General features: G+C 47.8%; 1 protein-coding gene across 1 annotated transcript in view; it reads right to left on the bottom strand.

Moving 5' to 3' along the window:
• The window catches only part of SLC22A15 (solute carrier family 22 member 15), a 31,310-nt gene extending 15,109 nt beyond the window's left edge, over positions 1 to 16,201 (bottom strand). Inside the window, exons 1-6 of the mRNA XM_079960282.1 lie at positions 16,066 to 16,201; positions 12,827 to 13,039; positions 11,012 to 11,144; positions 9,469 to 9,633; positions 8,635 to 8,764; positions 5,581 to 5,796 (exon numbers count right to left, since the gene is read on the bottom strand). Coding sequence (XP_079816408.1) covers positions 5,581 to 5,796; positions 8,635 to 8,764; positions 9,469 to 9,633; positions 11,012 to 11,144; positions 12,827 to 13,039; positions 16,066 to 16,152 — 944 coding nt within the window. The 5' untranslated portion in view covers positions 16,153 to 16,201. The remainder of the gene's footprint in view (positions 1 to 5,580; positions 5,797 to 8,634; positions 8,765 to 9,468; positions 9,634 to 11,011; positions 11,145 to 12,826; positions 13,040 to 16,065) is intronic.
• Between the last annotated feature and the right edge of the window lie 820 nt (positions 16,202 to 17,021).

Raw genomic sequence — 17,021 nt, 5'->3', positions numbered from 1 at the left:
CTCGGGAAGAGAGGGGGGAGCCTGGTGTCGCATTTCGATGGGAGTCTGCAGCAATATCCTAACTTCAGAGCAGACGTAGTTTTTGCGCTAAAGTTGCTGGAGAAGGACTTTAGAGATGAGCAGGAGAAAGTAGGCTTCATACTAACGCATCTCCATGGAGAAGCTAAAGCGTGGTTGCGCAATCTGTGGAGAGATAATGATCCAGCCCTCCAAAACGCAAAAGCCTTCATTAAGGCGATGGACGATTGTTTTTTATCGGAGATAGATGTGGATGTCGCTAGAAAAGAGATTCACGGTCTGAAACAAGGCAGAGCCACTGTAAGGCAATATCATTCCCGCTTTTTTGCATTGGTCAACGCGCTGGGATGGGAAAAGGACTCAGCGTCCGTCAGGGACCTGTTCTGGGAGGGGCTCAACGGGGCTGTGAAAGACGAAATCGCAAGGGGGGAGAGGCCACGGAGCACTCAAGAAGTGGTCCAGAAGGCGTTGACGATTGGTGTGCGGCTGGAAGAACGTCCCTGGAGCAAAGATGAAGGGCGTTGGGGACGCACGCCAGCAAGGGCACCTCCTTTCTTCCCCAGAGACTCAGCGCGCGCTCAATCCACGCCTCCACTGGGAGGGGGAGAGGAGCCGATGGAGATAGGTGGTGCCAAGGCTCAGTCAGCGACCAGAGCCCTCACACCAGGAGCAGCCAAGGTGAAGCCTCCTAGAGGGAACAGGAAGTGTTACATCTGCGAAAGTGCTCAGCATATGGCAAAAGAGTGCCCCCAGAGGCTCCACAAGCACAATGCAGCCTCAGCAAAAGTAACAGAAGCAGCTCAGCAGAGGGAACCGCAGCAGGGAAACGACGAAGTCTGGCTGGAAGCAGAGCCGCTGGGGCCCAGCCAGACGAATCAGTGAAGCAGTCCCCAGGAATCTTACAGCCCACAGACCCCCTCCCGCCCAAACCAGTGGTGCAGCTCACCGCAACACTCCAGCTTCCCAATGGGCTCACCATGGAAGTGCCTATTACCATTGACTCTGGTAGCAATGCAGACTTTATGGGGGTGGATTTCATCAAGCAACATAGCATAGCGCTCCTGCCTGCCACGATGCCCCTGAAAGTAGTGACAGTCGATGGAAGAGAATTGCTGGGGGGACAGGTGGTACAGCAAACGCCGCCAATGGTGATGCGCATTGGAAATCACCGGGAAGTCATCAGCTTCAACGTCACCCAACTGTCAGACACGCCCATAGTGTTGGGCATGAGCTGGTTGGACAGGCACAGCCCGGCATTGGCATGGTACCAGCGTAAATTGACCTTCTGCTCTTCCTACTGTGCAGAACATTGCATCATGACTAACCAGGAGGACGAGGGGCAAGAGGATGACCCACAGCTACAACTGGGCATGCTGCAAGCTGTACCCGACAAATACAAGGCGTTTTTGGAGGTCTTCTGCGAGAAGGAAGCGGACAAGCTGCCTCCCCACAGACCCTACGACTGCAAGATTGACCTCCTGCCGGGGGCAACGCTGCCAACCGGAAAACTGTACTCCATGTCTGAAGACGAACTGCAAGAGCTCAGGGAGTTCATAGATCACAATTTGAAGCGGGGATTCATCCGAGAATCCAAAGCAGTGGGGGGCAGTCCTGTGTTCTTTGTGAAGAAAAAAGACACGCCCCAGAAGAGGCTTGTAGTTGATTTCAGAATTTTAAATTCGAAAACCAAGCCCACGGCTTTCCCGATGCCCAAGATCGACGACTTGCTCGCGACGGTGAGGAAGGGACGCATCTTCACCAAGCTGGATCTACGAGGGGCGTACAATCTTATACGCATGCGAGAGGGCGACGAGTGGAAGACGGCCATGTTCACGCCCTTGGGCACCTATGAGTATAGGGTTATGCCTTTCGGTTTACAAAATGGCTCCCACTGCTTCCAAGCCTTCATGCATCACGTGTTAGCGGGGCTCCTCTACAAGAAGTGCGTCTGCTTCCTGGACGACATTCTGATCTTCTCGGAATCGCAGGAGGCTCACGAGAGAGATGTCAAGGAAGTCCTGCAAAGACTACGGGAGCACAGGCTTTACGCCAAGCTGGAGAAATGCCAGTTCGACATGACGGAGGTGGATTTCCTGGGCTACAAGCTGTCCGACAAGGGAATCGCCATGGACAGCGCCAAGGTACGATCAGTACTGGACTGGAAGAGCCCGCGCAATCGGAAGGAGGTCCAGAGGTTTGTCGGCTTTGCTAACTTTTATTGCAAGTTCATCAAGGGTTTCGCTATGCAGACGGCGGCCATCACGGACACCCTCAGCTCCAAGAAGAAGAAGTTCATCTGGACGGAGCAGGCGGAGCAGTCCTTTCAGAAACTCAAGCGTCTTTTCGCTTCCGAGGAACAACTGCTGCATGTGAACCCCAGCAAGCCCATGAGGGTGGAGACGGATGCCTCCGACAGAGCCGTGGGGGCAGTCCTGTTGCAGCGAGACCCGCAAGGGGATTGGAGGCCGTGTGCTTTCTACTCCAGGAAGCTCAGCAAGTCGGAGCAGAACTACACCATCTGGGACAGAGAGTTGCTGGCCATTCATGCAGCATTCAAGGCGTGGCGGCACTTCCTCATCGGAGCCAAACACACGGTGCAAGTTCGCACGGACCATAAGAACCTAGAGTACTGGCGCACTGCGCGGTTCCTGAACCAGAGACACATCCGCTGGACGGAGTTCTTTGCGGATTTCGACTTCAGGATAGAATATATCCCCGGAGACAACAACGTCATGGCTGATGCGCTATCCAGGAAGCCGCAGTATCTGGAGGAAGCAGCACCGGTAGCGGCCAAACACATTTTCGCACCCAAGGCGTGGGCATGCGCTTCTGCCACAGTAGACCTGGAAGCGATACGGCGCGAGCTGCGAACAGATTCCTTCGCGCGCTCCAAGATGGAGGAGGTGCGCAGCGGCACGGCAAAGGACGACGAGTTCCAGATACGCGACGGACTGCTCCTCCGCAAGGGGGCCATCTACGTACCGGGAGATGAACTCCGCGCGACAGTACTGCAACAGCTACACGACGCACCCAGCGCCGGACATTTCGGCAAGGAAAAGACGGTGGAATTAGTAGCCAGAGACTTTTGGTGGCCCAAGATGCGGGGAGAAGTCGCGGAATACGTCACGAGGTGCGACACCTGCCAAAGGGCCAAGCCAGTACACAGACCGCCGGCGGGACTGTTAGAACCGCTACAGACCCCGTCCGAACCGTGGGAGAGGGTAGCCTTGGACTTTGTCACTGACCTGCCCAGCTCGAGGGGCAAAACAGCAGTACTCGTGGTAGTCGACATGTTCACCAAGATGGCGCACTTCATTCCTTGCGCGAAGGTGGCCACAGCGGAACAGACAGCCAAGCTGTTCATAGACCACGTGTTCAAGGTACACGGCCTGCCACGGTCTATCCTGTCCGACAGGGGGCGTCAGTTCATCTCGAGTTTCTGGCGGAAGCTGATGGGGATCCTGAACGTCAAGGTCAACCTAGCGTCGGCAAGACACCCGCAGACCAACGGACAAGCGGAGAGGGTCAACGCCGTCATGCAGCAGTACCTGAGATGTTACGCCAACCAGCAGCCCTCGACCTGGGTGGACTATCTGCCCCTGGCCGAGTTTGCCTACAACAACACACAACACGTGTCCACGGGGGTGACACCGTTTTTTGCCAACCACGGGCGACATCCCAGGACCTTCCCGGGCTTAGAGAAGGAGGGGGAGGGGGAGCCACAGGGAGCAGAGGCATTGGCAGAGGAGTTACAGGAGGTCCATGAACAGCTCCGTAGACAGTTAGACCTAGCAAAACACGTATACAAGATGCAAGCAGACAAACACAGAAGAGTGGGGGAGGACATACGGGTAGGGGACTGGGTCTGGTTAGCGGCCCAGGCAGTGCCGGCCAGATCCTTAGCTAAGAAGAAGCTAGGACACAAGCAGTTGGGCCCTTACCTAGTCGAGGCACAGATCAACCCAGTGGCTTTCCGTTTGACACTACCGGAGGGTTCCAGAATGCACCCAGTCTTTCATAGATCGGTGCTAACGCCCTACAAGGCACCTCACAGGTTTCAGGAGCCAGGAACAGCTCCCAGTCCGCTTAGAGATGCACCCATGACAGGGGGGTCACCGAGGGCGGGGCCACTCAACGAGGTGACGGAGATTTTGGACTCGAGATGGGGGGAAGAGGGAGTCGAATATCTCATCGCAAGGGAAGGTGCCCCGGCCAGCGCCAACAGCTGGGTGCCGTACTATGCGGTGGAGGAGCACTACCTCAAAGACGAGTTCCACGCACTCTTCCCACACAGGCCCATGCCGGAGGATTATTTTGACGAATATCTTTTCACCCCCACACTCTCAGCCAGTACGTTTCAGGGGTTCTCCTCGGCTGAGGAGACGGTTCCAGAGACTACCTTGCCGGAGGGGTCGGTCTCAGACTTGGGTGCGGAGCGCTCTTATTGGTGGGACACTCAACCCGAGGAGGAGTGGCGCAGGAGACTGCTCAGAGGGCCCTGGCACGCAGACTACCCAGAGGAAATGGGGGAACAAGGGGGCATGGACGGGTTGGGGGAGGATCCTGGTTTCGAGCACGCCGGCAACGAGATGGAAGCGGAGGAGAGCGACGTCGATGTACCCGTCACGGACTGGCAGCATGCCAGGGGGGAAGACCGGTATCCGGCATGCACCCCCAGAGCATTGGAGCACCCGGAACCCACGCCAGAAGAGGGGGAGGGGGGAAGGGGGGGCTTCGAGGGGGGGATGGATGTCAGGGACTCAGCGGGAGCGCAGGGAGGAGAGGAGATGGAAAGCGAGGGGGAGCAATCCGAGGGGAGCGTAGGAGAATATGACAGCAGCCCGATAGATTCCATGAGCCTCTCCAGCGAATCGGAAGATTCACAGAAGGGGGCGCCGATGGGCAGGGCAAGGGGCGACACAAGGGGGACACCCCAGAAGCAAGGGGCCAGCGGGGACTCCCAGAGCAGCAGTTGCAAATCAGGACCAGCTTCCCCACCAGAGCGTAGTGGGGGGGAGGAGTCCCAGGTGTCAGAGCCCACACATGCACCACCAGCGAGAGAAGATGAGTCAGGGTGGACCACGCCTCCATCGGAGAGCGAGTTAACGGTTAAGAGGAAAGTTGCAGGCTGGGCGCGCGCGCCAAGTTCAAAGGTACAGGCGAGCGGCACAGAAGGTAGCCCGGATAGGGAACCAGGTCCTAAAGCCCGCCGGAAGGAGGGGCAAGAATCGTCAGGGTCAGCGTCAGAGGAGTCCAGGAAGGATGAGACCCTAGCGGGCAGGAGGGCCCAGAGGAGAAAGGAACTTAGGAAGAGGTGGAGCAAAGCGAGAGTCTTAAACTGGTGTGGAGGGGGAGGAGACTCAGACAGGACTTCGCCGGTCTAAGGTCGGGACGTAGAGCTGCACGCTGCGGCTTTAAAATGGAGACTGAATCTCAATAAAGACTTTTGTACATAACTACAGCCTAGCGTTGGTCCTCTGTGAGCTGGGACCTGGAGGCAGCTCTGACAGAACAGTACAGTAGTAGCAATTTCAAAATCAGGTCAAAAGATAGCGCAAGTACCAGATGAACATCATGATCAGAGTACGTCCCAAAAGGATCTTGTACCGGAACAGGTCCAGGATGCTACTGGTCTCTTTATAACTCCGTTCAGTAGGGAGTTTAAGTGAAAAAGTGCACTTTGGTTTGCGGTTCCTCTTTGCAATGAGGTAGAGGGACTCTTCAGCTTCACTCAGCCGTCCTTGTGAATACAACCAACGAGGTGATTCAGGAATGAATCTACGAAGAACAAAAAGAGAGAAAATTTTCCACAGATGGCGTTAGAGTCGTTTTACTACTCAATATTGGCATTTCTGGTAAAAAAGAAAAAAGTACAATCATTAACAAGTTTTATACTGCAAATAGACTTCAATCTTTGCTGCTTTGCACAGGGATAAACAAGACCAATTTTGTAGGACTGCAGCTCACAATATGCGCTGAATGCAGCCATGTTAAGCTAATTTAGGAAGATTCTGAATGTGCAAACGTAAACCTAATACAGAACTTGAAAAAGTAGTGTGAAAGCAGTGGTATGGAAACGTATTGAGAATAGCACTTGACACTGACCCAGTTCATCTCCCTATTATTCAAAATATGCATATTCTGTAATAATAATACAAATAATAAATTATCATTGTCATAATATGCATATGTACAATTTATTTACATTATTGTAAAATGATTATTTTATTATACTTTTAGATTTAAAAGAGATTACTTCTTTCCTTTTTCAAGTATTTCTTTATTTCATAACCTATTATGAATATTTTGACCTACTTAAAGTATTTATGAATTAAACTATGCTTGTAATTACTTCTATCTGCAGTAGAGCCTGAGCCTCTTTAATGCCAGGGCCACGGGTTCGAGCCCACATTGGGTGAAAGATTCCTGCCTTGCAGGGGGTTGGACTAGATGACCCTCACTGCCCCTTCCAACTCTACAATTCTATTCTTTAATTCAGTCTGCCACCCTCTGCATACTTACCTTGGAGGAAACCCTCTTGAACATAGAACTTATTTCTCGGTGTGTACAAAATTGCACTGTATTGAAAACCTTAAAACTAGTAGTATGCTCTTTGAAATGATTAATCACATAATTATTTGGAAAATACGTTCTCCCTGAACCTTTAATTTGTCAAGGTACTCTGCACCCAATAAGACTAGAAACATTTTTGAAGAAGAAATTACAACATTTCAACTAGAGTCTGGATTGCACAGATGTATCTTGGAAAGGCCTTCACATTATTTGTGTTTAGCAATCAGACTGCTGCTAATTTTTGAAGATTATAGGTGCCTATGGACTTCTATCCACTGTGCTATCACAAGCAAGGGAGCAACTTCAATTCACCAGGTATGAATTGCCTAAAGCCTCCTGCAATCAACCAAATAATGCTATCCAAAATAAAGCAAAACCGCAATGGGCAAATGTAAAACCTAGGTCTTGTACTAGGAATCACATTGCGCTCAAAGATTATGCATTGCTTGACAATGCTCTATCCTGCCACCAGCGTATGACTGGTATGCACTAGCACCCCCCCCCAAAACAGACTTGGGCTTCTCCAGATAAAGTCACTGCAGCCTTATAGAAATCATCCATTTTTCATTGCTGCTTGAAGTTTTCAATTTGTACAAGACAAGCATGGGAAACATTTCCAGCCCATAGGCCAAATTAGGCTGATGGAGGTCCTAATTTGGCCCACGAAGCCATTTCCCCCAAGCCACGCCCACTTGTCATCAGGTGTGGGGCAGACACAGGTAAAGATGCCTCTGCAAAGGAACAATGAGGGGTTTTCAAGTGCACTCCCTGTGCCTTTTAAATTTGGTGTCAAATGCAAACCCAACTGGAATCAGCCTCCCACATCCATCATCATGGCCCATGGAGGAACTCAGGATTCAGCCTGCAGGCAGAATCCTGTTCCCCACCTGGCCAAGTAATTTCATATGTAACACCGATGCAACCAAGACCGTTTGCTAAATACATCCAGTCACTCTCTCTCTCTCTCTCTCTCTCTCACACACACACACACACATGTACCCTTTCAACTGAACTCTACAAAAAAAAAAATTAATTTACTTTCAACAAGGAAAAGTCAGTTTTGGTGGACATGTACTTCCTACATCAATCAAGCACCTTCCCTACCACCCAAAATTCCAGAGCAGTTTTGCAACTGATTTTCAAACTTTTTTTCCTCATTTGAATGAATAAGAAAATTTATAGGCATCAAAAAAAAAAGGGAAAGAAATAAGCAACTTGCTAGAAGCACAAGAGAGGCAAGACTGAAGGCTGATGCAGTGCTCAACTTAATGTGTGTGTCTGTATATTACAGATGTCAATGCCAGTTTATAATGTAGATGGAATGCCTCTTGCAAACGCTCTTCAAATCCTACGTCTGTCTTCATCCTAACAGGTGTCTGCCTCTATGTAACTGAAAGCCTACCTCTAAAGCAGTGGCTACAGATGACATTAGGGGAAAGAAGTCTGAAGCTTACAGCTTATGAAATCTTGGGACAGGTGGCAACTAACTTGGATGATCAGAACTTGGCAGAGTTTATCAGAACATAAAGGAAGGAAGACAAAGCAGGAAAAAGCCACACAATGGCACTTAAAATGGTGGGAATCTGGCAAGGCAGCAACACTTCAAAGACAGATTTAGGGAGCAGAGTGGATAAAACTAACAAGACAAAAGGTGATGCTGTGGCACAAGGCCAAGGTCAACGCTATGCTGTGTGAACAGGAGCAGTGCTGGCACAATTCTGTAGTACTCCTTTTCCCTTTAGCACTGCTAAAACCACATCCTGAATCTTTGTGTTCAGTTCTGGGGAGCACACGTCAAGACAGACACTGAAAAGGATTCTAAGGACTGTTAAGATGAAAGAGTCTAGAAATATCCTATGAGAAGAGGCTAAATCTATGTCCAGGCTTAGAGAAAGTAGGATCAGGGAAAGTAGAAATCAAACAGCTTAAAATACTTTAAAGGGGTGCAAGAAAGAGAGATAACTACTACTTCTATTCAGTGATAAGTGATTTTCACACCTTTTCATGAACACCATCAGAACAATTTTAAGGTAGGTAACTTACAGAGACAGGAGGAAGACTACTGTTCCCTCCAGGTTAACCACAACTGCTAGAATTCTCCAGGAGCGAATGAGATATCCTAACAAAGCATACTGGGCAATTCCCACAGCAAAGAAGAGGCCACCAACTGATCCTAACATAAGGCAGACAGGGAAAAAAGAGTTATTGACCATTTAATGTTTGTTAACACAAAACAGACAGGCAAAGAAGGCTACCTGAACAAAGATGCAAAGATAAAGATAATTTAAGATGGAAAGAGAAGACAAATTATGCTACAACCTGTTCTTAAAATCACTATTTGTGAGGTCTTCCTAAAAAAAAAAAAAGGTCAACTTTGCGGGTGAAATGGCATGAGCAGAACTGGACTGAGAATTTTAGGCAGTGTAACACGTGATATATTAGGTATGTTATCCTCATCCTACAGAGTCTAAAGTTTGTGCTAGTATTTTAAATGTGTAAGAATCAGAATGCTTAGCATTTTACAACAAAAAATTTGCAGAGCTTTGTGGATGAAGGATCAATCGTATGCATACAGGGAACACAAACTACACACATTACAGTTGGAGGATACACCATGACCATAACATGCAAGCTAATTTTTTTTTTTTTTACCCTATCTACAAACTGATGGAAGCAAGAGCAAGTCTCAGCTTCCAACAAAAGCATGTGTGCACATGGTAATCAATCAATTAATGGCTGGATGCATACAGATTACCTGGATGTGTCCGTCAATCTCACAATGTATAAAGCAGTTCTCAAACATGAATTAAAATTTGGATTTGCTGCCAGAATTTTTTTTAAGCTTTTAATATAAAGATCAGTAATTAAATGTTGTACCTGCCAAAGCCCAATAAGCGGTGCCCACACATTCGTTCAGGAGGACAAAAGCCACTAATGACATCCCACCATTCATTACTCCCACCAAGAAGCGGGAGACTGCAAAGAACTCGTACGAAGGGGAGAATCCATTAGCAACAGCAAACAAAATGTCAAGGGCAAAACCTGGAAGGCAAAGAAAAATTTCCTTCAGAACATCTCCCAAGACGTAAATGATGGTTGTTGTTTTTTCCCCTTTTTCCAAAGTTAGCCACTGTGGACACAGTGCAATATTTTAATGCAGTTCTGCTTGGTTGCTCAAGAAAGCACATGTAGTGTTTGTTAATGAAAAATATAGCTGACTGTATCTTACACAAAAGTTCTCTACGTATGATAGGATACGCTGTCTGGTTCGCTTTATGGAAAAGACACACACCCGACGGAGGGAATCATGTTTTACAATTATCCTCTCTCTTTTTAAAAATCAGCAGCTCCCATATCTTTAAATGGATTCTAATTCTGCAATGAATAGTGCATATGATTATCCCATTTTAATAGCCAGCTGCTATCAAGCTTTCCTAGTGGCCATTTTAAAGGCAATTATTTACATTGGGCTTGCCAGGGCTTTAGGAGCTGGCAGCAACAGCCAAAATATCTGAGCCAGGGTGAGGAATGTTGCCATCTTGTCCCCACAGCCCTTTTTGCTGCTTGGGGGCTGCTAAGGAGAGAAAGATGGAGCAGCTGAGGCAACACTTAAGATCAGCAGCCCAGGCAAAGGCAAACCTTGCCTCTTGTAACTGTCATCTGTTGTTAGATGTTCCTGGTGCCAGGGTGTGTGTTATACCAAAAGAGAACTGGTAACTATGTTTGTGAGCCTTCAGTTAGAGAGGGTGAACTAATCCCATGTTATCGTTTAAATTTCTTGGATCCATGTGTGAGTAAGAAGGCAAGCTACAAATATTTCGGATAACAAATAAATATCCAGAATATTTGAGTAACAGGAATTTAGCTGTTTTATTTGCTTCCGACAAGTAGGTTAGAACTATAGGGCTGCAAGTATATGGAGAGCTTTGCAGTTTCTCTTCACAATGCAGATCAGACTGAGCCACAAAACTGCAACAAACTACTGCAGATCACCACGACCATTTGAAGTTCTTGAAGTAATGAGCACACATTACTGGAAGAGAAAAGCAGCACAGTGCAAAGCACCACAAGGTCACTAGCCAATCTGACACAAGGGAGAATTCCCCAAAATCCAAATGGGACAATTGGGCCCCAATTAAAATCCATTCATGGATTCTTTTCACAAGAAATTAAAAAACCTCTTATTATCAGCCCATACTCCCCCCTGTCTCTACAACAGTCTCCAATGTCCCAGAAGGTGACCAAACCCTACAGGTTGTGGAAAGAGAAAGCTATGAGGAGATTCCCAATATATGAAGTGTAGTCTATAGAGTACTCAAATTCATGGCTTTCCTTTAAAATACCTGGACAGAGCAGAGAATACAACTATGCTAAGAAAGACGGAGGGTTTTCCCTTCATCTTTTTCTGATGACAACTTACCTACAAGGTAGACTTTCTTCCGTCCAAAACGATCTGAGAGCTGTCCAAAAGTAATCACTCCAACAAACACACCACTGAAGAAAAACGAACTAGCAGCACTGATCTTGTATGATGTGTTGCCAATTAAAAACCACTAGGGGGAGAAGAAAGCAGAGTTAGGCAGAATCCAACAGAAGGCAAGAGCTTCTTTTTAAAATCCATAAATTATCTTTAACATTATCATGCACCAAACAACTAGCACCCAACAAAAAGTTATTTCCTATTGTAAATAAAAAGTACTTTTCTCTCCTTACTGATTTATATCTATAGGTAACATTGCATATTTCTTGTCCATGTACAACATACAGAAGCTAAACAGGAGTGGCAAAACTTCCGAAGAAAGGCCAATATTGAGATGCTTCAAGTTTAAGATGCAGCTCTTAAAAGATCACAGGAGTACATATTAGGTGTATTTCTGTACAATGGATAAATGGCAAATGTAACACTCTGGGGTAATTGGCAAAAGCATTTCCTGAAGGCATACTCATTATTTTGTTGACTTGTTACTGGCTGATATGACAATTCCAGTGCATGAACATAATCCATTAAGGTGGGGGCTTTGCAATCTTGTTAATAGGACATGTCTTTTGAGAATGAGTATGTGTAGCACCTCCATTGCCAAAATCTGCAAACAGACATATACTTCATAACTTAGCTTCAGTGCTGATCTTCTCAGAAACAGTGATATGTTTCAGCCACAGTTCTTCTTAGAAATTAATACTTCACAAATGCTACAAACCATATCCTTTGAAGTATGGAATGAACTTATGCAATGCTTGTTGTGAAACAGACTTGGTGAGGAAGTAGATTGTCCTACACTTAGGTTACCATTCAAGCATAGCACTGTTCATGAACCCAGTAAAGAAAGGATGATCTTATTCTTCTTTATGGAGTCATAAACTAGTTCCTCCCCTTTAAGCACACACACACACGATTTCCAGAGAGGTAGTCATGCTAGGTGTTTTTGCAGGAACAACTTTAAAGACTAGCACATTTATTATGGTATAAGCTTATATGGACTCCAGTCCACTTCATCAAATGAATTAATCTGGTGGTTTTTAGAAAAGTCCCAGATGTTCATCTGATCACAGCTAGACAAAATGTTTATGAATGGATCATAACATTTATTTTTGAAAAATTATAAGAGCTACATTTGGGTAAGGCTTTACTTTGAACCAACAAGAATGGGACAAAAATAGTGAGCAAACCTTTAACTCTTCTTTTGCCTGGACCCTAAGCAAAATGGCAGGGCAGTGGGAGAGGAAGAGATTAATATTGCATCCCAAAAGGCTGTGGTCTGTAGCAATCTCAATTTGGGAATGACGGAAATTCATTTGTTTATCACATTTATATCCCGCGTTTCCCAAGGAACTCAGTGTTGTATACATAGTTCTATCCACCCATATTTTATCCTTAAAACAACCCTGTGAGGTAGGCTAGGCTGACAGCGGCTGGCTCAAGGTCACCCAGGGAACTTCTTGGCTAAGTAGGATCTGAGCCCAGGGTCACAGACTTAATTAGTCTCTGCTAGGTGCAAGACAGAATTTTGTTTGCACCATATTCTCTGACCTCTTCCTTCCCATTTTGCTTGTGTTGCTCAGTCTGATTAAGAGAGCTGCGAAAAAGCTTGTTCACTGTTTTGGGACATCTTACCTGGTGCATCTTACATTACTGCAGAATTTGGATTTTCTCTCTCTAATGGATCACCTACAATTTTGTAGCAATAATTTAGAAGGTTAAGTGCCAAGATCCCCACCACAATCTTGGCTCAATTACCTCAGAGGCTATTGATGTAAAGTTGCTGCTGAAGTGTATGTGTTTCTGAACTTCACTCCCATTGGCCGTCAGGAGCCACTTCCCAAAAGTTCTTTCTTCGCTGACCGACTCATTACTATGGCTTTTATTTGCAGAGGTCCCTTCAAGGTCCCAGTGGTAAGGCGGTGTTGCCCCCACTAGTGCAATGAGGATTGCTTCACTGGCCACATAGAGCTGAAACAATGAGAAGCAGAATCAAAATCAATGCCAGAACAAACAAGAACTTCCAGACATTTAAATAACAAATATCCTTGATCATATCTACACAATAGCTCAGAGGTTATTTGCCTTTTAGAATGAGAATTGCCAGTATTTCAGGTTTACCTTTACATACTTCAGCTTTGGAAATGTTTCTCCCACCTTGTCAATTCATAGCAATAGATCCTATGAATGCTCTTTTTGCTTGGCTATACAACCCCTTTGCAATAACCATAATTCCAGGGTCCATCTACACTTCCATTTGTCCTGTGATTTGAAGTCACTGGTCCAAGAGGGGTTTTTATTTGTTCTGCTGCCTTTCTCAGGAAAACCTGCTGTTTTACTGCTAAATTGGAACAAACCCAATTGATTCTGGTTCCGATTCAACAGTAAACAAGAGGTTTTCCTGGGGGAAGTAGTGGGGAAAAGAAGAACCTCTTGAAATGATGGAACAGAAATGTGGGCAGGCCCCCAGTTCCATCCAAACCACGAAACTATTGTCAGCAGCTTCAAAACAAGTCAGGATATGAAACCAATTGCAAACTATGGTGAAGAAAGTGTTAAGCGCACACATTCCAGTCCTCTTCTCTAAATACGCATTTGCCAAAGTAATGCATTGCCCCGCTTGCACCCAGTAAACCTGTCTAGTAGAGATATGAAACAGGGGCTTCCTGATTCACAGCCCAGCATCTTAGCCTCTGGGCCACTGTACACATATCTGTGAAATTTAGATCATGCCACCTGAAGAACCAATAGTCCTGTTTGCTTATAAGAATTTCTCTACCACTACAACATAATTCAAAGTTCTTTCATACAAAATAAGTTTTCTACAAGAAAAACACACACACGTCAAAATGAGTTATAGGCTAAACAAACTTGTTTCTAGTCAACAAAGATTTTTGTGAGTACACTGAAATAGTACAGACCAGACACAAGCTTACAATCTGAACGCGAACTAGGCCTTCTCAGTCATGAGTATCCAAGTGGTCTTCGAGAAAGCCAAGATCAGAATGGAATGATTTCCTGGGATCCATAATTTTTGTGCTTGGCAGAATGATTCCTCCTCAGGGAAACATCTCCAGGTCCAACTTTAGGACTGCGAAGGGTGTTGAAGGCTTGTTGACATGGCCGTGAGTGGCCGAGCTGCTCCAGGGCACCCGACGGCAGCCACCACCTCACTTCCCAGCTCCAGAGCCAGCACAGCTGGCAGTGTTTTATTGGTTTGGCTGCTTAGCAGCAGAGCTTAGCTCCACACTCAGTATATGGAGGCTTCCTGGGTCCGGCTGTTGGGTTTGGCAAACCTCAGCCTACAATAGCCACAGCATCTTCAGCTTTCCTCACCCAAGGGGAGGCAGGAAGAAAGAGAGAGAAGGGATCTCTGCACTGCTGGCCAAACCCAATTCTGCAGCTGCAAAGTTGGAGAAAGGCTTGCCATGGCCAGCAAAAAAAAATGGAGGTGCCTGTCTGTTTCCAATTACAGTTTTGAAGGGTAGTTTCCAATTCACCTTTGGGCTTTGTGTGACAGCCACAAACTACACAGGAACCCTCACCCAGTGGCAGACGAAGGGGAGTGGGGGGGGGAGCGCACCGCCCCTGGCAGCGCGATACTGATGGGGTGCGATCGCGGCTGCCCCCCCCCGCGCTGGGCGTCCCGCCCCCGCAGGTGATGTGCCCCCCAATGCCGGAGCATGAAGCTCTGCCACTGCACTCACCACCACCAAAGTGACTCTCCTTGAGGCTATACTGTCCAAGCGACTGTCGCCCTTAGGGCTAGCCATCTACTTGGTGCAGGGCCAGCCCAATACATTTTGGCACCACAGGCAAACCACAAATAGGACTCACCCCCCCCCCCAACACGAACCAGGGAAGAAGAGGTGAGTGAAGATCTACATTAGAGAAAAAGAGGGGGGATCAAATCAACCTCCCCTGAAGGTTGAAATGGGAATCAAAGGCCATTGTTGGAAGGGGGTGCGCTGAATCATGCCAGGTAGGTGCAAAGCCCAGGAGACCCCAGAGAGCAGCCCCCACTATTTATTTATTTATTTATTTATTTGTTCCTTACTTACATTTATATACCACCTTTTCCTCCAAGGAGCTCAAGGTGCTGCCCATGGCTCTCCTCCTCCCTGTTTCACCCTCACAACAAAGAGTCCTGTGAGGGAGGTTAGGCTGAGACATGGTGACCGGCCCAAGGCCACCCAGCAAGCTTCATGGCAGAACGGGAGATTCGAACTCCGGTCTCCAAGGTCGTAGCCCAACACTCTAACCATTCTGGGCTCAGGGGTGGGAGGAGACCAGCAGCACCTCCTTTTCACCATGAGGGCATGGTAGAGGTGGTTGTTATTGTTGTTATTACTCCTTGCTAAATTTGCACACCGCCCTTCCTCCAAAGATCACAACATAAAATGACAAAACGAAAACACAGGACACATAATAAAACACAGGCAAAAGCAACAGAAACTAATCACCACCCCCACCCCAGAGGCACGTCCAATGTCTGGTTGAAGGGAAACATTTCCCCCTGGTGCCTAAAGGTAGGCAAGGAAGGGGCCAGGTCAGCCTCCCTGGAAAAGCATTGGGTGGGGGGCCACCAAGCAGGCAGCAGATCCTGGAGGAGCATCTCCATCCCCATCGTTCAGCCCGGACACTGAGGTCCAGCTCCGAGGGCCTTCTGGCGGTTCCCTCCCTGCGACAAGTGAGGTTCCAGGGAACCAGGCAGAGGGCCTTCTCGGTGGTGGCCCCCGCCCTCTGAACGCCCTCCCACCAGATGTTAAGGAAAGAAACAACTCTCTGACTTTTAGATGACATCTGAGGGAAACCCAGTTTAGGGAAGCTTTTCATGTTTGATGTTCTATCCTGTTGGGAGCTGCGCAGAGTGGCTGGGGGGGCCCAAATCAATCCTTGTCGTTGCTCTTCCTCCTACTCGACTGCAGCGTTGCCGGGGGTCGGACTAGAGGCCTCCGGAGGTCCCTTTCCCTTGCCGCCCCGCCCGGCTTCTTCACCTGGAGCAGCGCGGCGAGCAGGACGCAGAGCCAGACCTGGAAGGGCCCCATCTGGCCCACCTGAGGGAAGGCCTCCTCCACCTCCATGGCTGGGGCTCCGGCCCGGCTCTCCTGGCGGCGAGAAGCGCATCCCGCTGGCCGGCGCCGCGCTGACAGGAGACGCGCCGCCCGAGTGCGCATGTGCCAGGAAGGGAGCGCGACGTCCGCCTGGAAACGCGACTTCCTGGTTACGGCGGCGCCGGCCCCCCCGTGGACATCCGGGGCTTTAAGGCGGAGCTGTGATTGGGCAACGCCGCGAGATGCTCCCGCCCTCCTCCCAAAGTCCCCGCCCGCCGGAATCCGGTCGCGTCGCGGCCTCTTCTCTTCAGGCTGAGCGGAAGTTCTCACTGGACCCGGAAGACGCGGCAGGAGTTCGTAGATCTAGGTTTGGGCGGGGAAGCGGAGACGGAGGCGAAACCGGGCGGGCAAAAAAATTCGCGGCGAACCTTCGGACTCATTTTAATTCTGTATCTCCAGATACACAATAATTATATATGTGTGTGTGTGTGTGTGTGCATTTTTAAAAATAATATATAAAACATTCGTTTCTACCCCGCCTTTTTCTCAGACAGGGACTCAAGGCGGCTTACAATCAAATGACCCAGAGATCAAATTCATCCCTTTTGTCTCCTTCCTGGTTTCATTAACCATTAAAAACCAAACCATTAAAAATGCTAACCATTCTAAAATAATAATTGTTGTGTATTGAGTCAAAGGATTTTATATCTGTATTATTATTGTCTGTATTTGCATTAGGGTAAAGAAACTGCCTTTTGGTTCCAGAGGGTACAGCTACTATTGGTTCATTTAAGCTGCTGTATTTGGATCCTCTGTCTTCTTGGTTTCCTCCAAAAGGCAGGACTGTGATTGCCTGATAGTGTTCCCTCCAAAATGTATCCTTTCTAGCTAGTTCCCTG

The sequence above is a fragment of the Podarcis cretensis genome, assembly GCF_951804945.1.
Source record: "Podarcis cretensis genome assembly, chromosome: 17".
Taxonomy (NCBI): Eukaryota; Metazoa; Chordata; class Lepidosauria; order Squamata; family Lacertidae; genus Podarcis; species Podarcis cretensis.
Note: the sequence above shows the minus strand (reverse complement) of the source record. Positions and strands in the feature narration are given on the sequence as shown.